General features: G+C 41.0%; 1 protein-coding gene across 1 annotated transcript; it reads left to right on the top strand.

Moving 5' to 3' along the window:
• The first annotated feature begins 11,325 nt into the window (after positions 1–11,325).
• Positions 11,326–22,602, top strand: lmo4b (LIM domain only 4b). Its single transcript, XM_085773552.1, has 5 exons — positions 11,326–11,833; positions 13,430–13,670; positions 18,247–18,343; positions 19,241–19,396; positions 21,654–22,602. The coding sequence occupies exons 2-5, from the start codon at positions 13,435–13,437 to the stop codon at positions 21,660–21,662; spliced, it is 498 nt and encodes a 165-aa protein (XP_085629678.1). The 5' UTR covers positions 11,326–11,833; positions 13,430–13,434; the 3' UTR covers positions 21,663–22,602.
• The last annotated feature ends 240 nt before the right edge of the window (positions 22,603–22,842 follow it).

Genomic DNA, 22,842 nt, shown 5'->3' with positions numbered 1-22,842 from the left:
GAAAAAACACCTTTTATAATGGTTCATTTTTTAACTGGGTTAAAATCATAGACTGTAAAAAGAATGAACGTAGCACCCGTGATGTCACCCATTGGTTTGGGGGAGTCTGTTTTGTGCCGCTATTACGGGGGTTTGAACCGCGCCATGTTGGATTTGACTTGCCATATTTGGAGCGGTGCGGCGGTTAGCCGGCCGAGAACCCGCCCACTGGCCTCGAAGCAGCGGTCTCCGGACCTGTCACTCAACGTTTCCGCGCCCCGATTGGCCAGAACTTTAAACCTAATAATAGTAAAACGGTAGAGTTTAAAAAAAATTCACCCCCCTCAGAGTGTGTGTGGGGGTAGAAACTATCGGTTGAGACCAAAAAAATAAAATGTACCAGGCTGTAAATATGTTTTTTTAAGCTGTAAAATCGGCTATTTTAACATGGGGCTCAATTGGAGTTGCTCCCTTCTGGAGCCAGCCCCCAGCGACAGCCGAGGGGATTGCAGTTTTTTGAACGCGGAAGTGAGCTTCACTTCTCAGACCGACAACTGCCCCCTAAAATGAATACTTCAATAAAATTAAGGAAGGTTTGCGACCGTAAGCATCCACCTCCCAATGAGGTTTATTTGCCTTTGTGCTCACAGTAATTATCCAAGTCCTTGTCGAGTGAACCTTGGTAGGGATGTTGTTTTCAAGACCCTCAAACAGACTTTCTATTAATTAAAAAAAAGCACACCCACAACAATGCTTATAATGTCATTGTCCATAAACTCACTCAACGTTTATTTAAAACTGTCAAACATTAGGTGCATGCACTGCAGTGCATCCAGAAGCCATTTCTTGCAATCTTTCAAATCAGAGTATGATTAATTCCTGATCCACCACCAAGTGCCTCTCTTTAGCATCACTTGCTCTAGCCCAACACTAAACAGAAAGGCCTGTCCATTCTTCCATGTCTGAGACTTGGTGTCTCTGTGGGAAGAATGCTGCTCATCTGAGATGTCTGCAGGTTGTCAGAGCACGGGGGAAAGGAGTGAGGGTAAGGCGAACCCTGAGACAGCCCCTAGACAAACAAGAGAGGCATCTGTGGGTGGAAGCCATCATCAGTCATCCTAAAGAAATTATCCCCTCTGCCATGTCCCACTGATCAACAAGGAGCTACGTTCTCAGACCGTGGCCGCCTCGCAAAAAGACAAAACCCTCTTTCATTATTGGCTTGTTTTAATCTACATTAAAGGGAGCACATATCACTTCTTCTTACTACTTCTTTCATCTGAAGTTTTAGATCAATCAATAAAGATGAACCAGGTAGATCTGGCTCTGTGTCTCACTGAAAGACAAATGAGGAAACGCTGTGGAGGCAAATGTTGAAGAAATGCCAACACAGTTAAAGAGAGGAGCCTGGATTTAACAGAGGAAAGGATCACCTCCCACACTGTATTGTACATTAAAACAGCGATTGTATGCATAGTACACGGTACAAAGCATGCTGCTGTAAATAAAAAAGGGAAAGAGCAGCCATTCAGTAAAGTGGGGTTAGAGCCAAATGAAATATGCTCCCAATTATGGCAATGGGTGTAAGGAGCTAATAAAGTGAATGTCCCTACAAGACACTGAACCTTAATGGATCCCAACTAATTTGCTTTGACTGATGAATTTCGCACTCTAGTTGTGTGGGGTTGAATAATTATGAAATTTATCACAAGACATTGAGACTCATTAAGGATTCACGACATTTCATTAAAGCAGTGTTGTTAGAGAAAGCACATGGTGTTCTGTTTGTGTTTATACGTGCGCGCATGCAGAGAGTCTGAAATGTGTGTGTAGAAGTAATTATCCAAAGATTAAAGCACTTAAATGAAGGGCTGGTTCAGCTCTCTGTCATTTAGTTCATGAATTCCATCATTGCAAACTCTATTTTTTCCCTCCATCGTTGAGAAGTCTTCAGATTCTGTTGTTCACATTCAAGGACCTCTTGTGTATATGTGCACTCATTCATTAAAAACCTTCAATGGAAATATAATGAAAAACTTGATAGGCTCGGTATACAGTATGAAGCCCAAATCCTTTGACTTTTTACAGTTACACAATTACAGTTAATTTCCCTCTTTCCCTATATTGTCACCACGATTGGAGAAAAAAAATACTGAACCATACCATACCTGGTAGGACATGTATGGTGACAATCTAGGCTTAAGGTGTGGATCTTTTGTCAATTTCTTAGAAAATAATGAAAAAAATTACAAATACATGTGGTATTAAGATCTACAGACAGGTAACCAAGGAAAACCCAGCATAAGGCCCACCATGTGTCACCGGAATAGCCTCAATGCTACTTGGGATTGATTCTCTAAATCTGTGAGAGCTGGTGACCGTAGAAGCTACAGCATGTTTCACATTGTTTCCATGCTCAGTGACCCCTCACCCCCTTTTGGGTGAGGACATAGTCAACTTGTTCTTCACCCATTTTTCATCTTTTTTCTTGCTCTCCCATCTAAATGACTTTGTGCAATTTGTGTTAGATCCTTTTTATAATCTATATATAAGAGATGAATGGAAAATCAGGATATGATTATCACACATGGAGTCATATTTTCATCCAACGGAAAGCAAGTCCAATATTCACCTTAGCTTTAGTTTTTGCATCAGATCTGTCTTGGTTCCTATGGGAAATATCTGGCGCTTTAGTGGCAGAGTGCTTCCTCTAGTTGCACAGTAACTTTGTCTGCCTGTTGTTTGGTGTAGTGTAATAGTGTAGACTGCAATTGTGTTTTCTCAGATAACCAAAACGGCCCTAAAACAAAAACAATGTGCTGTTAGATGCTAAATTGCTACAGGGAGCTTTATTCATCATTTATCACTAATCATCAATAAGCAGTTCTTAAACTGAGATTTAAATAAATTTGTAATGGTTTGATTGCAATGGGCATAGTGACATTTTAACTTAAAGGTTGAATATGGAGAATGCTTATTAAAATCTTTTTTTTAATATATATACATCCACAGGGCATTTAGAGGGATGTATTGCTTTTCCATAAAAAATTATTTAGTCTCATTTTGATGGGTTTGACAATGACTTTCTGTTTACATCGTACCAGCCAGTAGCCAGCATTGGGGGTCACTTCTCTGCTGTTTTGCTAACCCTCCTTCCGGTCATGTGCGTTTGTTTTCAACAAAGCCTTTAATAATGAATCGGTGGATCAATGGATTATCATTTACATGTTACAGTGTGTGTATTTGTGTAGTCTTATCTGTCATAAACAAGAGATTACAGTTTACGGAGTACGTTGGTGTTGCGGACTTGTGGTGCCACTGAGATGAGAGCTGTGACACCGGGTCAGAGGCTCTGATCATGCAGGTTTGGTTTTCAGACACAATGTGGAAGGAGCCTCCACTCTCCCTCTCACAAGTTACAAGTAATTTATCTAATATCACAATTAGTCCAAAGCTCTTTAATGAAGGTAAAAATGAAACATAAATATCCCACGTAGTTCTTCTCCTATGCTCTGATCAGAGCTGCGTCCCTAGCGGTGTCCCTAGCATGGTGTCAGAAAGATCAAGGAAGTGATAGAATTACATGACACCCACAATGAAGAACAAACATAATTATATAATTAAATATATAATATAATTTCAGGTTAAATATGTCTACAGACAGAAGAGAAGATCGGGTTTCTCGATCACATTGTGAGTGATTATCAAGACATTTTCCAACTGAGCTATAAGTACTGTCAGGGCTCTGAGAGTAGTGAAAATATCATTCGCTGATGTGCAGCTTTTACAGAAAATGCAGATTGACCCACTGGACTCTTTCTCAATGGAACAATTCTGTGCCCTTGTATTATATCTTGTGGAATTGTTTTTGCTATAATATTAAAAGACAAACTGAGTGAGTGGTGTAGGGACCATGCAACATTTTATGCTTTAACCTCCTGAGACCCGGCCCATGCATGTGTGTCCTCTGTAGTGGACACTTTGTTCACCTGTATCTTCCTTAAGTATTTGGAGTTACCCTATCAAGCCCTATAGTATTCTGTAGAGGACATCCTGGGCTTTCCAGTGATGTGTCATGTGATGGGTTTGCATGGTGGGAACTTTACTTTTTTTCTCTATCAAGATGGCCGCCATACCAAAACACACATTTCATGGAGAGAGGAGGGGTAACACAAATATTTGTTATCTATTGCTATATTTACCAGGATAATTATATATATTCTTGTTTATTAACATGTCAATAACAATATTATTACATCTGAAAACAGTTTCATAATTTCTGTTTTGAAATAACAGTCCTCTTATGAATGTCAACTGTAGTGGACACCGGGACCATTTTAATGTATTTAATGACTGCACATCGTTGTAGGAGAAAGAAGTGAAGCAGAGGGGATTCTAGTAGATAATAGAGAGAGATTCAGATTTGGAGCTGTCAAATGAGGAAAGGGATGGGGATGAGAATCAGCCTATGATAGGGAAAGGTGGTGATGAAGAAGGAGAGGAAGAAGATGTAGGATAATCTGATGAGACAGACTCAGAGCCAGAGAGGGAGAAGGAAAGTCGTCATGCTCTGTTGGCCAGACTAACTTGTAGGCTATGTTTTTTTTGCTTTGTTTCAGGTTAATGTATTTAAATCTGTTAGATTATTGCTGTACTATGTGTCACTATTGTTGAATATTTGCAAATTGCCAAAAATATGCTTATGAGTTTGGTCAGTAGGGAGTCAGATCACATCCATGACACTGGAATTAAAACACAGCATTAAGGGATATTCCGGCACAAGTTTAACCTATGGTCTAATGCACCATCAGACCCAGTAGAACTCCCCCTCCAGAGATCAAGTTTTTAGACTGCAAACTTCTCTAGCTGTAGTGACTTCAGCATAGACAGCCAGATAGAAAAACACTGCTGTCTATGGAGCCACGAGCCAACGTAATCAAAAAAGCCACTGATAGCGACAAATAATGCTCAGAACAGCACCAAATTTCATCAGCAGTGCAAACAGGGTTCCATCCCATACAAGGCATCAAACACCTGCTAGCTTTGACTGATTTCTATTGAAAAGAAACAAAAACACAACTCATCCACTCTCCTCCAGCTTCTTCCTACTGATGCAGAATCCCTGACAAGTCGATTACCAAATGCATCAATGTTCCTATCTGTCTTCCCTATCTGTTTCTAACAATAGCTAGCTGTTGTTGTGTTTAAGTACGTAGTTTAAGTGTTTAAGTTAGATATGCTTCTCAGTTAGTATTTGGGTTAGTTAAATAGTTAGTTCACTTGATTATAGTATGGACCCTGTTGTTTTTACTTTGACTTTTGGCGAGGCTGCCATAGCAGGCCTACCAGGTTGTGGTGAGCTCAAGAAAAAACTAAACATGGCCACATTAGCCTAACACTAAACCAGTGTGTCCTCTGTTTTCTTAACATAACACTAGCAGGTATTGACAGGGAAATGAATAGGTTGAGTTGCTAATACTGTCACAGTCAGCAAAGTGTGTGTGTATTTTGGAACTAATTGTGACTCCTCACTTTTCAACTGCATTCTGTAATCGACTTGTTAGGGCTTCTGCATTAGCAAGAAGCGACTGGAGGTGTTTGGGTTAGTATTTTTTATCTAATTAAATGTATTCTTGGGTTAATATCACTATTACACTGCTATAACTATATTACTATAATTATCTCAATTCAGTTGTATTTTCACACGGAAATCGTCCTGTTGTCCTCTACAGTGGACATGCTGTAAAATTAAAATTAAAAATATATTAAAATAAAATAAAATTGTAAGGTGTTCTTTTAGGCCCAAACAGATAGGAAATCAAAAAAAAAAAGAAATTGTAAGACACTTTTTTTCTCTGGTTCTCAGGAGGTTAAGATGCACATACTTAATTAAAATTTCAAGGCTAAGTATTTTAAAAGAAACAGAATGGTGATAGTTAAATGGCTTCAGTTAATTTTCAGTGCTCTCTTGTGCAGAGACTGTAGTGGTTTTAAGGTAGGCAGACCAGTCTGTGACCAAGTGGCGATACAATGAGTCACATGGGAAATTATGAATGAGTGGATATGTTAACTGGCCTAAATGAGAGATTTTCAAGGTACTTCTATTACAAAATAACCTGCAGGTTTTCTCCTGAGACACAAACATTGCTTCTACAACAGGAAGGCGACTTTCTTTTGGATGGGGACAGTGCTTATTAAGCCATTGTTGACATTTTAGAGAGGACTGCCGAGCACAGAGACAGTTTAAGATATATCTGTGTACATATAACAGCATAAATTTGAATATTGGGTTCAGGACCCAACGGTAGGTCTCTATCTATACAGGAAATAGAAGTGGCTCTAGAGTGGACCCTTGTGGGATTTCACTACGTAGGTGAAGAATTGCTAATTGTTGTTTATGCATTAACAAATGGCCTTTAGTTCAAGAGGTATAAATCATACCCGTGACCCCGCGTGGATAAGTGCTGCAGCTAATGGATAGATCATGGGTGGATGGTATGATTCAACCAAATAAAATGAAAATAAACAATTTACTTTAGTGGGTAATATTCCGCTGATGGACTGGCTTTAAGAAAAGCCACACTCCCTTTATATAAAACAGATAGGAATTGTGAAAGAACAGCAAACTGCATTCGATGTGGAGGAAATTGAGTTTCTTTACAACTTTAGGGAGAAAATATTGGTAAAATGATGATGAGATGAGAAGAAGAGAAAGAGGAGGAAACATTAGCTTTAAAATTCTGATTTTCAAAACTGTGCATGCTATTGATACATGCAGGTCTTTTTAGCATCACTAAATCCATGTTTTGATCAGAGATATTTTAGTGATTTAATACATATTTGAATAGAAACAGTTTGTATGCTGAACAATATTTTCACAGCAAAGAAGTTTGGATTGTGAAATCTCTCTTGTTCTGTGGTGACTCATTTCTATTATGTCCATGTGACAAGTTTTCTTTTGATCTTCAGACCACTATGGTATATTGGTCCTGACTGTTGCTTTGCCCAGATCTGATGAGAACAAGAACTATCAGCACAGGCTTGAAAGAAATCCAGTGACACACAAAGCGTATTTATTGAGTTGTTAATTTCTATTTGCTTAAACGCTCTCACAAAGGTTTCTTCACTAAACTTGCTTTATGTTTATTTAGAATGATAAATGATGGATCAATACCACCAATTAAATGAAGTGAGACATATTTGGAGTGGGCAATATCGAACAAAACATCACTGGCTGTTTCATTGTTTCGTGACTCAAGTCGAGCTGAACCACATGGTAAAGTGGAAGGAGTACAGAGAACATACCACAAGACAAAGCAACACAGCCATGAACTCAGATTGAAGGCTTTGATGACTCTAATTCAGTCATTTTAAATGTGCTTATTTTCATGCCATTTCAATTACACTGACTGTAGTGTCCCATAACCATGAAATGCAGTGTATTGATTTGCAAAGAACTGAAAAGACTGTGTTCTTATAGCATCCATGACTGCAAAAAAAGGCCATGTTTTATTGCTATGTTTTGTATCAGACTTTGCCGCAGTTTTTCAATAAAAACTATCATAATTGTTGAATGTTAAAATAACTGAATAATTTTTATGGATGGATAGTAACACTATACTTTCACATGAGTTAGGGACTTAGCTTGAGTATTTTTTATTTCAAGCAATTACTATTATCCTGTTTGCTTATTTACATGCGTGTAAAGAGTTATATGAAAAGGTTAATACCACTCCCATAACTATCATTGGTTGGCTAAACCATAACTGTCCACGCTACACATTTATTAAACATGAGAAGGACATGCTTTTTTCACCCATCTGATACAACCCAGATGGGCGCATATACCTGACTTGATTGTCATGGTTGCAATAATAAACACATGCACTGTATCAAGGGTTGTGTACCTTATTTGCTGTGTTTACTTTGCTAAAGGTCATGGCTTGCTTAGCTTTAGGCACTCAACCTAGTTGGTTAGGTTTAGGAAAATAACTAGTCACCTCTTTTACACTGGATGATCTTTTTCCTCCTGGTTACAATAAAACAACATTAACTGCGTTGAAGGTACAGTAGATAGGCCAGTAGACACAACATACACTGTGGGAATTGAAAACCACTCTGCTGTATCATATCAGGGGTGCTGGCAGCTAGATAATAAGACAGGATGTCCAGTAATCAGTCTTAGGATGTTGGAATAAATCACCGCACTCCCAACCAGCGTGTGCCAAGGTGCCAGAAAACCACAAATAAGTGTACAAAAAAGGAGAGTATCTGCGCACTTGGATCAGATGCAAGTTTCAGTATCTTTAATAGACCAAGCTTTTGGTCAAACAACCTTCATCAGGGTTACCTTGGTTAAGGTAGGATGTAACACAAAAAAAACTGACAACAGAAGAATGGGACAGATAAAAAAAAAACCTGAAAGCAAATATAAATGTGTGCAGGATTACAGCTACCACTGCATCATATTTGTGTTTTGTTGATCTGTCTGTCCACCTAAATGTCCTACAGTCACAGACTTTGTTGATTTGTGTAGCTACTAACTTATTGTACTTTTTGCTGATGTTATAATTCCTGTGGCTTTCTCACAACTAAACTTATGAGTCACAAATAAGCTGTTGCGTCAGTGGTGTACAGTATGGTTCAGGATCTGATTCCCTAGGGCCGTTCTGTGTGGAGTTTGCCTGTTCTTCCTGTGTCTGTGGGTTCTCTCTGGGTTCTCCAGCTTCCTCACAGTCACAAAGACATTAGGTTAATTGGCGACTCTAAATTGCCCAGAGTTGAGAATGTGAGTGTGTGAGGTTGTTTGTCTCTTTGCGTCGGCCCTGTGATAGACTGGTGACCAGACTTACGGCTGGGATTGGCTCCAGTCCCCCCACCCCCCCACCCCACAACCTTGCACGGATAAGCGTGATAGACAGTGTCTAAATGGATAATTGTCATACATTGTCTTAGGAGCAGTCTCCAGTTTTTTCATCTTGCTCTCAGCAAGAAGGTGAATATGCACATTTGCCAAAATGTCAAAGCATTCCTTTAATGTATTTTTTTATGTAAGTTGCTGCTCATTTAGTAGATTTCATTTTGAGATCTTTCTGCTCAGTCTGCCATATTCCATGCAGTCATGGAGTGGGTCCTCTCTATCTGTAGATAATCTGAACTCTAATCTTCCCTCATCAGTTGGCTCAGCTAACTGAATACCATTCTCTGTAAAAGACAGCACACACACACACTCACGCACAGCACAGAGGACAAGGCCACATGTAGCTGTGGTAAACAAACCAATGTGATCTTATGAAATGAGCGTGAGAGAGTGTGTTATGGTGACCTGAATGTTGTTTAGTCAGAAGATTGCCTGTGGTGTGTAAACTTGCAGATTGAAAGCAGCCTCTCTGTGGCTCATGTCATGTTAATAGAATATAACAGAGTGAATCCCAATTTCAAGTTAACCACTGTGCTGAAGGTGGCTCTCTTGCTTTTTCCCACAGGACAAGCAGCTTCATTATGAAGCACCGTGGTCTCCTTTTCATCTCAGTGAGATCACCCCTATGGGGAGTATCAACATTGCGAGCCACATCTGACACTCTCTTGTCCCTCTTTAAACATTGAAATAGTGTTCCATCATATTGTTGTGTGCCGCTGTGTTTTATTTATTTTTTTTATCTGGTCTGCTTCATAATGCAGCTGCTTGGAAACTGCCACAAGACTTGAAAGATCTCTGTGGAGAAAGGAGATGATCACTTTCAGAGGGAGCCCCCCCCTTCTGTTCAATTCTAAGCCCCCCACCCACCCACCCACCCACCCATACTCCCTGACCCCTCCACCTCCTCCTCCTCACTTCAACTAGCCATAATTATTTTGCAAAAGAGCTCCAGAAAAAGAACATGCAGAGTAATTTCTCTTGCCCATTTATGAAAAGCTCATTAAAAAAGGCCTGGAACAAACAAAGCTTTTCCTGTGAGGCCTCTTTTCAAATTCATTTCATAATTTCCCTCTGTTTTAATCATTTATATCAATTAATCATTCCTTGGTGGAAAAGATATTCTTCGCCATCTTCTGTGGTTTTTTTGTTCTAGCGAGTGAGAGGCTTGATGAGAATGTCAAGAGAATGTGGCTCAAACCAAGGTGGAGTAGCATTGGCTTTGCCAAAGGGAAATCAGCTTGATGCAGCACAATCTCTTTGGAGCTGCAGGAATAATTAAACAATTAAAGTCAAGAAAAAGATAATCTTTATACATCTGATGTCTTTCTAATTAAGCCAGGGGCATCTTATAATAAAGCTGTTTTGTCATGTAAAACCACTCAACCCGCTGAAACAACTTTTCCCTAAGACAACTTTTCTCCAATAGAAACACTTTTTCTTTAGTTTAACATCACTAAGTTTTGCACAGAAGAGTTGAAGGCCGCTGCAGTAAACAGCCTCTCAGGTAAAAAGAGGATGAATTACCCTCTGTGCTGGCATCTTGTTGCAAAACACTTCAGCACCACAATATTTTTCATTAAAAGGTTGTTTCAGTTGCTTCCAATTTATTGTCTCTTTGATGTCTCACATGATGGTGAAAAACTAAAACTGTAAGACTGAATTAATTAAATGATCTCAGCCAAATCGAGGTCTTGCAAATTAGCCTTAATAGGTGTTGAAACCAACGACCTGAGGCTTAATGAGGTTGTAAACGACAGCAGGCCTTGCTGCGATTATTTTCAGTGACAGACGATGGCGCCACTACGCAGCTATTAGGCCTCGATATTTCCCAGAGGTTGGAGTCATCCTCAGTAAACTAAGTAGTTATTGAATGTCAACTAATTAAACTCAGACGTGAGATGAATGTAGCCGACTGGATGTTGCCATGCAGCCTGTATCTAAAGAATGTTTTGTCCGGTCTCGTAGAAAACCTTTCAGAGCAGAGATGGGGAATATCCATCAGTTCTAACATGATCATATCCAGCTGCCGCAGCCATTCACTCCTCTTTTATGAGTAAGATTACTGAATAATAATAATAATAAATCAACATTAATTAGGCCTATTGCAACTTATTAAACAAGACGCACACAGATAGTCTAGACTTTTTTAGAGACCCTTCTTTATACTTTGCAGCCTCTCCATTGTCACTGTTTTAACTGTCTTTTTGTTTCTTTCTCTTTTCTTTTTTGACAGTAGGACTCTCTTCTCTGTTTCTCCCGCACCTCTCAGGTCCACCTCGACCGATCACCTCCGTTTCCATCCGTCTCTGCGTGTCCAAGTCAATCTCACCTCCCTGTGATTGGCTGGATTTATTATTCCTCTTAAATCGACCGCGCGCCGATTGGCTGCGGCGGCACCTTCGTCACGAGGCTAAAAGGGGTTTTTTACTGGAGGTTTCTTCCTGTCAGCGACACATGTAGAACAAGCAGCTAACGGGACCCGGAGACCAGATCAGAGGACAGTCAGTTACAGCCGCTCCGCCCCGCTCCGTCAGCCTCCTTATTTCTTTTTCCGTCCTTTCGTCAAAACAGGCACTTCTCGCTCTCGAGGACATTGCGGCACACGCAGACCTGTAATTACGTCTCGCTATGGACTTCTTTTGTTGCAGCGAAAAGAAAGAGCACTAAAGCAGCAACAGTAAAACGGGAACCATCCAGTGGAAATACTATCTGATAACTCCATTTGCTCGGCGCTCCGCTTGTTGCCAGTGAATCCACGAGCACGAGTCCTCGCTGAGGTTCGCTGTCGCGCGGAGCTGGAGGCCGACCGCGCGCGATAGTGTGTCCGCTCTTTTACCTGTACTTTTTTGGGACTGTTGTTCACCTACCTGTTCACCTACTTGCCCTTCAAGTCCTTTAACTTTACAGCCATTACCCTTAAAAGAGACAAACGAGGTGGGTGTTTGTTGCTATTCTGTTTGCATGGTGACTCCTCATTATGTATTTTGTTCTTTCTAATTATAGCCAGTTTTAACTGGAAACCAGCGTCGTCGGCTTTACTAGTATGTGAAGGTGATATTCGATAGCCTGTGTTGTTCTGGCGACATTAACCTCCTTTTTCCTCACCCCGTATTCACGCGTTTACACCGCAATAACACCGACGTGATGCTACATTTCTTTAATTTTTTTTCCTCCCCGTTAAAACAAGCAGCAGTCAGCGGACAGGACCTTTTAGCACATGGCTGCCTGATAGGTTTTTTCCCCTCTCTTCTATTTCCATGACTTGGTCTCTGCGCCCAAATTGCCTGCCCGTGTAATTACTTGAGTTAGCCCATTTAAGTTAAAAGCCACCCCTCCTCCCCTCCCTCTCTTCCTCCTCCTCTCCCCCTCTCCCCTCCTGTCCCCTCCATCCCTCAGCGGGGAGAGAGAGAGAGAGGGAGAAAAAAAAAGAAACTCCTCTCTGAATGAAACTTGACGATGGTCCGTCTTGTTTATCCAGGGAGTCACTTTCAGGTCGGCTTTTTGATTCATCTCCTTTTAGATTTAATCAGCACTAAGGTACGCTGTGGTTTGTCCCTAAGAGCCATCGCTAATGGGCTTACTGAATGCTTTTCTGTGTGCACCCCCCACCCACTCCCCCTCTCCCCAACTCTAATTAGCCTACCTGCCTTTCAACGAAGATTTGGCTTTATCCAGGCATGTAGTCTGTCTGACCAAATTGAAGGGGATTACATTTGAAGGAACCCACATTAATTTTGTAGGTGAAACAAATGCCTGCATTTTATTAGATTAGAACACTTAACATCATTAGAGCAGGTCTGTGGTGTATCAGAGGCCATGTGTTGTTATAATAGTGGTTTATAGTCACCAGGCAGAGCATATCCATTGTCCAGGTCAAAGGCCCAGCAAGCATCAAGTGTTGGTAAACACAGAGCCAAAGTGTTCCTATTGTCAGTGTGAAGCCAGTCCTGTTCAGTCTATTTCTTCTTTTTCCTTTGCGATAACCACCTTCCACGTTTTAAACTGCATCCAAGTGGCAAAAGTATAATACTATGTAGAATTTCTTTGGATCAGCTCAACAAAAGCCTGGGCTGTATAATTGTTCCTTTGCCCCCCTGGTATTATCATTTAACAGACATTCATCATGAGAGGTCCAATGCGTGGGGATGAGACGGAGATCAAGGGCAGATTAGTTCACTAAATGACTCGTAGCTCTCTTGTAGCAGAACAAGACACGGAACTGTTCCCTTAATGAGAGCAGCTATTGTGCTTTGGTATGATTTGCAGTCTGCAGCTGCTCAAAGACCACGCTGATGCAACAAGATGTTAAAGTGCCTCGAATCTTCAATTAACTTGATAATTGGTAAATTAAATCATGGCCCGTGGTTCACATGATTGCATTAACCTTCTTTCGTAGCCAGTATTGCCTGTGATCCATCTGAGGTCCTGACCCCACTGTGTACACACAACGATACTCATTTAGTAAAATGTATGAACTGCACCTTTCTGGGGTGTAACTCTCAACATCAGCGCTTCTGTTTGTGTTTGTAGGGACAATGGTGAATCCCGGAGGCAACAGCCAGCCGCCGCCAGTGGGCACAGGTTCTCTGTCCTGGAAACGGTGTGCAGGGTGTGGGGGCAAAATCGCAGACCGCTTCCTCCTGTACACCATGGACAGCTACTGGCACAGCCGATGCCTCAAGTGCTCCTGCTGTCAGGCCCAGCTGGGCGAAATCGGAACATCGTGCTACACAAAAAGTGGCATGATCCTCTGTAGAAACGACTATATCAGGTGAGACAAAGACCTCCGAAAACACACTTTTCAATATTCTGTCATTTATTGTCCCATAAGTTGGATAACTCATTTCACATCTTGCATTCATTTTTTGGGGGGGGAAAGAAAAAACGAATTTCTTAGGAACCAGATAAATTTACATGCTGGAATATATTAAGTCATGATATTAAATCAAGTTAAAAAAAATAGAGGGTTTAACAGGGATCTGTGCTGGTCATGCAAGCAGTGCAGGGTTGGGTGTATTTCTGCGGAACATGTGTCTTAAATTGTACTAACATCATCAGTGCTCATTAAAGGATCCTGGTTGAGGTCTCCCTCTCCTACCCTGAACGAGGTCAAACACGCTGGCATGTTGACAGAGCACAAAGCAAAAGAGTTGTTCTGCAGGCCATCTGCATGTCTGTCCTGTTTGCTGTTCATGGTCAACTGAAGGACAGAAAATTGGTCTTGTAGGATTTTCTGTTTGCTTTGCCAGACGATGTACATGGATGGGGTTAGGCACAGACTTGTCATTTTATCTTTGATTTTTTATTTTATTTTTTTTTTTACTTAACAGAAAAGCACCATTTAATTAGCAAAGAGACCCTCTTTAAATATTCTATTAGGTGTGCTAGACACCCAACCAGGGGCTGTTGATGACACCCTTATTCCGGTAATGTAGAGCAGTGACGGGACAAGTCACAGTTTGCTGAAAGTTCAAATACGTTGCAGCTGGGCTAAGAGGAAAGGATGGTATTGGATTTCAACATATTAATTAACTGCTTCAGCTTTTATTCTCTAACTCGTCCAGTTCACTTTTATATGTATGTTTTTCACCTTATTGTTTTTGTTAGAGGTGAAAATACACTTTGATTCGTGTGTCTGAGATTGGGCACATTGCATTTCTTTTGCATTAATAATCTAAAAGATGGAACTGCACTACAGTCAACATGTAACACTGCTATTAAATCTGCACGGGTAATTCAAAATCTAAAGTGTGCCTGTACGCTTTCACACCCACCTCATAAAAAGGATGAGGAAGTCAATGGGCTACTTCATTCATAATGGGACTATAACGTAATTAAAATTGGAAGGGGGGGAAATGTGGATACACCTTTCCACTTGTAATGAGAGCATGCTTGGTGGAAGAGCTAAAATGCATATTATGGAACCATGAGATCTCTGTAGAGATAAAGATAGGAGCAGGGGGGAAAAACATCTGACAGTGAGTCTACACAATTAAAAGCTTTAATTATAGTCCCCCTCCATTTCCTTTAGTCCTGATGGGTTTTATCTAATGAGATCTGGTCCCTGGCTTGTATCCGCTCCCAATGACGTGTCCGAAATGAATGAGAGCCACACTGCAAACAAAACATTTAATTAACCAAATTGGCTTTTGAGAGAGAGCAAGAGAGAAAGACAGATAGAGAAGAGGGATTATTGCGAAGGCCATTTGCCGCTGTTTTTTTCCCCCCTCATCTTAAAGGGGCAGACTCATTTTTATAATAGACTTCTAAACTGCCCATATGACATACATTTTCAGCTGTAGCCCCAAACTTCTGTTCATGGAGCTGGTGTTAAAATGCTCATCTGCTATAGCAGGAAGTCAAAAACGTGTCCCATCAGGGCTATAAAGGGCCGTGTGCCTGGCCTGGGATGATACCCATCTACCAATCGAGGAGGAATATCCACAAACATCACAGGACCCACACCATCTCTAGTTTTTCATGCTGTGCTGCCACCAAAAGCTTTAATGTCAAACTTGAAGCCAAAGTTGCGTTTGCTGTGGGGATCATGTCGCTTTAAGCTGGAGGTGATATTATTTCTGTGGGCTGCTAGTAGAGGGAGAATTAATTTACTTGTGGCTGCTGGATTCAGGGAGAATGCTGTCCCCCTAATTGAATAAGCCTAGGTAATTAAATGGCACTTTTCCAATAGAACGTGTGAGGTAAATCTAATAGTTGGTTATTTAATATCACTTTGAAGTCTGCCCACTCAAGCACTATGACAGCACAAGAGAATGTGAACTATTAGGCCAGGAAAAAACTGGGATCTCAGAAATTAATTAAATCGCATGCAATTTAGGGGAAACGTTTATCTTGATTTGTCATAACAGAATTAATTCAAGGCCTTCAATTCACTTGGGGCCAGATCTGTTACTCTGAATTAACCAAGTGTAATTTGGCTGATCCCCCACCGCCACCACCACCACCACCCTCCACCCCTGCACACACCCACACCTCCCCATCCCCATCCCCCTCCTCCCAAAACACACGCACAGCCACAGCACAGATCCACACGCACCCTCCCTCATCCTTGCAATCTCCCCACCCCTCCCCACCCTGTCCCCGGCCCCTCCACCCTTTTCTCTAATGCAGCTCTTGCCATTATGCAAAGCCCCGCTTCAGTATCAATATGGCCTAGTGCTTTTAAGGTGCTTTGGCTGCTGATGTAGAGAGGCATTTTTAATGGACTGTGTTGCAGAAATCATTGTTGTGGGGTAATTTTACCCTACTCAAAGGCCTTGGTGAATGAGGTCTGCATTTACCAGACAGCCTAGCAGCAAGCCATGCTATATTTCACCTGGCAGTCAGTGCTGAAATGAAATCCAATAGTCATTGCCTATATAGACGACAGACGGCTCTAAATGTGTTTTTTTGTTTGTTATTTAATTTAATCAGACGCGTTGGTTGTAGCAAAATCAGATCCACAGGGGCAAGACAACAGATAAATCAAGATAAATCCATCCTGCAGGAAGATAGCGAGAGCCACTGTGTTTTTTAGGAGGGAAAAAAAAGCAGAAACCAGATGTGTCATTGCAATTAAAGAGTCCCTTGGCCTTAATTATACTGACCTGGGGTGTCTACTTCACCTCTGCGCTGTAGTTCACTGGCAGAGGAGGCCATTAGAGCCCAAGTTCAAACTGATATAGCAGCTTAATTGAGCACCTAAAGGCTTTGGCTTCTTAAATCAAATACTATCAAGAGCTAACCCCTGGTAAAAAACATAATCAACCTGCTGTAGGTTCTACACAGTGGTGAAATATATTAAAAAAAGGGCTGAGACCGTCCTGTAGTTGTGGTTTGGACACCTCTCAGAAGCATTCACAGGGAGGAAGCTCCTCGAGGAATAAATTCAACACGAACACGACGAACATGTTTTCAATTTGAGCAAAGTTTGAGTTCTCGAATGAGGCGACTTTGATATGCAGAAATGTCTTTGCGGGAGAAGTGTAGTTTTGCTTCTCTTAAAGCAAGGCCTATATGTTCATTTCCACTATCATGCTTGTCCCAGTGAAAGCAGAGAATTGGCAGTGTTGTGACGACAGTCTCCAGTTAATTAGTTTCTGAAATTGAGTTTTGATGGAGCCTTTCCAAATGATGCCAAGACAAAATTTGCTTCTGCCTAGGCTGTCTTATTGAAAGCCATTTCTGTGTCCCTTTGCAAAGAGCTCAGGCTTGTTTGTCCGTCAATATATCTAACAAACGCCTGGGTTATGGTTGGGATGGGGGAAGCATTAATTCCCTCGCTCTTTCTCAGCCTGAATTTGTTAAATACTTTTCATAAAATCGTCCTCAAGAACGTTTTAATGGGGAAAAAATTGGAAAAACTTGAAACACTTTCCCGTCGTAGTTTCTTTTTCTTGTTAATTCTTTTTCTTTTGCCAAACAACTTTATCTGATGCACACACACCAGTGTTAACCACTCCCCCTATCCCTTTCTTTCTCCATCCCTCTCTTCCTCTCTCCTCTTCTCTGCGGAGCATGTCAGATGCCGTGGTCTTATTTGATTGCTTAGGAAAAGTGCAGTGATAGAGCAAACACCCGGTGAGATATGATGACAAATGGGTCCAGATCCCAGTAAATTACTTTCTGCTCAAATCGAAATTTCATTCAGTTTGCTGCTCACCGAGATGAAGTAATCTAAATTGTGGACTCAGAAGGAAGATAGAAGGGAAGCTGGAGCAAGCATTTCATTATCAAGAGGCAGAGGGAGAGAGAGAGAAGGGGAGAGAGAGAGAGAGAGAGAGAAGGTTAGGGACGAAAGAGATGAGCAGAAGCAAATCTAAAGTGTTGACACCATGATTGAAAAGGTTAACCCATGCACATTATATATCAACCCGAGTAGCTACGGGTTTCTAATGGAAACACGGCACTGACAGAGCATTCACAGGAGTCCTAATGGCAAAAGCACTACGTCTCCGCCTGGATGTACAATCAAATCCTCTTAGGTCCTGATTGCTTATGTTCCAGGTTATTATTAGGTTGCAAAAAATGTGCACCATAAGTAATATGCAGTTTCAGCGCTAGATGCTTGTGGAGAGCAGAGTACAGGAGGATCCATTTTTCTGTTGATACTGCGATGATTTGCTGTTTCTCTCCTCTCTCTCGTCTCCTGTGTGTTTTCCCTGCACGTTAGAAATGGAGCAGGGGAATAGCGAACTTAGCACTAAATATAGTTTTCATTCAGTCACACACTCAGCAGACAAAAGTGTGGATGCCACAGTCCATTACACAAGGGCAAATCTATGCAAATTCATACAGAGGTTCCATAGTAACGCCTGCTCTTTTTCCTCCTTCCTCCCTCCTCTCAGATTATTTGGAAACAGTGGAGCTTGCAGCGCTTGTGGCCAGTCCATCCCAGCCAGTGAACTGGTGATGAGGGCACAGGGCAACGTGTACCATCTCAAGGTAAACTCAAGTTCCTGCATTAGTTTTGAACTGAAGAAAGTACCAGTAGGAATGTTGCACACAGTTTATAAACCTGATTTGTTCCTAGTTTTGTGTTTAGCAGCGTTTTTCCTTATCTACTTTGTATTTATCTTTTGATTTGGGTGGCACGCTGCTGTCCACAATGACATTAACAGGTTGAAAAAAATAACTCTAAGCTTTATTTTCTTGTAAATGTAAGATTTATATAATGTAAGAACACACAGGATAGCTACAGGACTATTGCTGTTTTCTTTTTTTCAATTAATTAATTGAACAACTAAGTCTTTAATAATATCCAAATCCTGACAGCAAAAAGTTTTATTTTTATTTCAGATAATTGTAAATGACAGCCAAAACTGTCGGAGAAATAATAAAGTTTGCTGGATTGAAACAATGAGTTAATTTATCATCAGTTGATCGATAGAAATTTAATTAGCAACTATTTTTAAATACAGCAAATTGCCCCTGTTTTTTCCCTGTTCGCAAAAAAGCCGTAAACATAACCAGAAATGTCGCTTTTCATCATTTTTTGGGATAATGAATTGGATTTTTCACAGTTCTGAAATACTAAGTCTGACAAAACAAAGACATTTAATTACATCACTTTGTACAATATAATTTAGTTTCCAGCCGTTTCTTCATAATTTCTTGATATATTATGGAATTCTCAGTTTATCACAAAAAGTTTAGTTAGAGCTTTAACCACACCAAGCCCCTGCACACACAGCTGCGTAGATATGTGTACGTGTCTGTGTGTGTCCCTTCATCAGCATGTGCGTTTGCTCGAAGGTGTTGTTACGTACAGTAATAGGATTGAGCTCTGCCTCATGGACGTCAGACCTGGTTGACATGGCTCCTCTTTTCTCGCCCCTCCAGTGTTTCACATGTTCCACCTGCCGGAACCGGCTCGTCCCCGGGGACCGGTTCCACTACATCAACGGCAGCCTGTTCTGTGAACACGACAGACCCACAGCACTCATCAACGGCCACTTGAGTTCACTGCAGACGAACCCACTACTGCCCGACCAGAAGGTAAGACTCGCCACCTTCCTCGTGTGACGGGGTCTCTCCGATGGTGGAGGGGGCTCCGGAGTTGTTTTGTGGCCTCGTTTCTATTAGAAGTTTGATGACTTCAGAGTAAAGGACAAGTCAGTAAAAGGTTGTCATCAGTCAGTTGAAGTCATTAGCAGGAAAAGAAAAACATCTGTAATTTTCAAGCCAACATTTTTCACTCTGTTTATATCGATGTCGTTGATTCAACTCCACTGCAAGGCATGCAGCAGATATTAAATCTTACAGAGTAGAGATGAATTTTATTTTTAGACAGCCAAATGGATTTTTCCATCATTCTTGTAGGAGGACAACACACTCAGAAAATCTGTATTAACCGTCAGCACAAAACATGTGAAAATGATTTTTTTGTACGGCTGTCCTCGCGCTCAGTTTGTTACGGGCAGATACAGATTTTGACTCATCTTGGATTTATTTGCTGTCCCGAGCCAGACTCCCAATTGTGCTGAAAAATGACACTTTGCCATTAATACCGAGTGTTTAAAACAGTATTTGACTTCTCTATCAACAAGAGCGGGAGATCACCTGGGCTAAGTTATTACTCGTGGCCAAAAATATGTATCCAGGACCTGAGGTTGAACACAGACGGCAAGCTGCAGCAGCTAGTATATCATGAAAGCTGTCATCATGGCTTTCCCTGATTTGATCTTGATGCCTCCAGTGAAAGCAAAACAGAAGGCCTAATCATATATGAAGGATAACTTCATTCTTCAGGATAGCTTCATTCTGCCCGCAGGAGATATAATCATTTTTGCCTCACAACAAGGAGCTTTATTGATACCTTGTCTGCACACACAGCACAGAGAGAGATATGGGAGGTGTTTGGAGTGTGTCAGAGTCTGACTGAAAGAGGAATTATATTGTTGGGAGCATGCATTTCACCTTGAGTGGTTTTGTGAGTAGAGGAGAGGTAGAACTCCATTAAGCCCCCACTCCCGCACCCCTCCCTCCCTCCCTCCCTCCACGTCACCGGCCTTTTAAGGGCTTGTCACTTTTACAAATCAGCTCTTAGAGCTCTTAGAGCTCCTCACATTTAAATTGAAAGCTGTTGCATTATCTAACTTAATTTTAAATGTCTTGTTTAAGTCCTTACTCCAACCCCCAATGTCTCTTGTAGCATGGCTGGCATAGTAAATATGAGGCCTCATTGTTTATTTATGCGCTAACATCAATTGTAGTGAAAACTGCTGAATTATTGATGCTAAAATGCAATCTGAATATTGGCCCTGGTGCTTTAATTATAGCAGAGAGAATTATTAAATAAACAGAGACACATCGCTCAGTGGGAACAGTCTCAGGATGTTTTTGTTATCTTGCTGAGTGAAATAAGGAGAATCATCCTGCTGCTGAAGCTCTCATTTCTTCTGCTAAAGCAGAAGTTGGACGGTCTCAAACAACACAGACCAACAGTAGCACAACGGCTCTCAAAATCAATATACCTCATGTATCCTGAACAACACAACATAAATTGAGTATAGAGGCACAGGCTGGTGTAGCAGAGGAGAAAATGAAGCAGTCAGAGAAACACTGGGTTATCTACTGTCCATTGTTTTGATTATGTGTGATTTTGCCGGAACATAATTGGAGATGTCTACGTTCATGGCATAGGATATTTGATGCTCATTTATTAAGCTTTCTTCTCAGCTTCTTCCTAATATCTTTGTTCAGAACAGACAAATTACCTCTCTCATACAGAGCTGCTTTGACCCAGGGGAGTGAGACCCTCCCAGCGTCAGTCACTTTAATTAGCCCCCAAGTAGGAGTTTGCAATTACTAATAGACTGAAGCCCTCCTAGTGATTTGAGGGATGAAGGGAAAAGTAAATCGCCCCTTAGAATCACGAAGGGAAAAAAAAGCGAAGAAGGAAAAAAACAAAAAAAGATGAAAAAGTTGGATGCTGGTGGAACCAAGACAGATAATTGTCTTTACTCCCCTGCATTTTTCTGTTTCACAGGACTGAACACCTCCTGCAGTTATGTTAGAGCGTGGCTCTAATTATACCAAAGAGAATCGCTTCATGAATGCACTTTTAAGTTAATGCAAAGTAAATAGGACACCAGATGGTTTTCAAAGCCTGGCTGATCAATAAATTAAACACTGGTGAAGCTGGTGGAAAGTTGATTTATCAGGGTGAAACATTAATGTCATCTTGTGAACTGAGGACCTTAATGACAGCCCAATTTTTTTTCTCTCTCTCTCTCTTTCTCTCACTATTCAGGTGTGTTAAGCGGGAGCTGTGCAGGAAGCAGGATGTGTGCCTTCATTTTAGCCCTTACTCATTGTCACCCGAGACAGTGTGGATCAGCAACACCCCAGCCTTTTAGCTGTGCTCCCAGGCCCTTTGCCCTAAAGGAATCCTCTACCCATCTTACCAGTAACCTGACTTTTATTTCTGCAACCCATACCCAGCGCTCAGCCTTCAACCTTGGCTTTTCCCCAAATATGGGTGGATACTTGCACTTAACCGCACCTGAATCAGGACGCTGAGGACTCCGTGACCTTGGAATTAAAAAGACCAGAGACCGATCAGAATCCTAGAGGACTCTTCAAGAAGAGAAAATTAAATAACACACAAGAGGATGTTGTGACTGAAGTGAGGGAATGAGAAAAAAGACTAATGAGGTTAAAGAGATGCAGGCTTTTCAACTCTGCATATTTGTTTAAAGACATTTTGGGGAAAAACCGGGACCTTTTCATTTTTCCTCTCTTCCTTTTCTATCCTTATTTCCCAAAAACATGGTGTTTCCACTTTCTATATTTTAAATGTTGTCAAAGGGGAATGTGTTTTTTTTTTTTTTCTTTGGTGGTATATATATATATAAAAAGATGGGGTTTTAAAAATCTGTGGCTTTTTGTGGAAAACAAATCATGAACACTCTCTTGGTGTATTTGTAAAACTACCATGTATGTACAGTATGCATGTAAATGTCGTTGTCCAGGCGTGGCTACAGTACATTCAACCTCTCCGCACTCAGCTCCAGTTCTCCCCCCTCCCCCTTGAAAACCTGAACCCATGGCAAACTGAAGAAATTTGCTCATAGTCAGTAATGTAGAGATCATCACCAACATATAAATGCTGAATGAAAGAGAAATTTATTTGTGATATTTTCCGAGACATTTGCTCCAGTATGGTGTATTTAATTAATAAAAATATTGAAGATTTAAAAGCCTCCGTAAATTTATTGCAAAGCTTCTGAATCCCTGCTTAGAGTTATAGTTTTCTAAATTTGGTAACTCGATGGTAATTTCGAGCTGCATCTCCTGAGCGATGTTGTCCTGAGACCCTTGTTTTTACCAGCGAACCATGCCAGTGACATCTTTATGTCTGAATTACATAATTACTACAAGATCCCATTAGCAAGTGCCTGAGAATTTATCTTTCATGAGAAAGGCGTGATCAGTGCATG

This window comes from Trachurus japonicus, chromosome 4 (genome assembly GCF_045865225.1).
Source record: "Trachurus japonicus isolate A0001 chromosome 4, Traja_1.0".
In the NCBI taxonomy this organism is placed as follows: domain Eukaryota; kingdom Metazoa; phylum Chordata; class Actinopteri; order Carangiformes; family Carangidae; genus Trachurus; species Trachurus japonicus.
Note: the sequence above shows the minus strand (reverse complement) of the source record. Positions and strands in the feature narration are given on the sequence as shown.

Excerpts from the sequence above, each read along its gene's own strand:
- lmo4b (XM_085773552.1), top strand. The coding sequence starts at position 13,435 with ATGGTGAATCCCGGAGGCAACAGCCAGCCGCCGCCAGTGGGCACAGGT. Across the intron at positions 13,671-18,246 it reads TGTAGAAACGACTATATCAG|ATTATTTGGAAACAGTGGAG; the intron begins GTGAGACAAAGA and ends CCCTCCTCTCAG. Across the intron at positions 18,344-19,240 it reads GCAACGTGTACCATCTCAAG|TGTTTCACATGTTCCACCTG; the intron begins GTAAACTCAAGT and ends TCGCCCCTCCAG.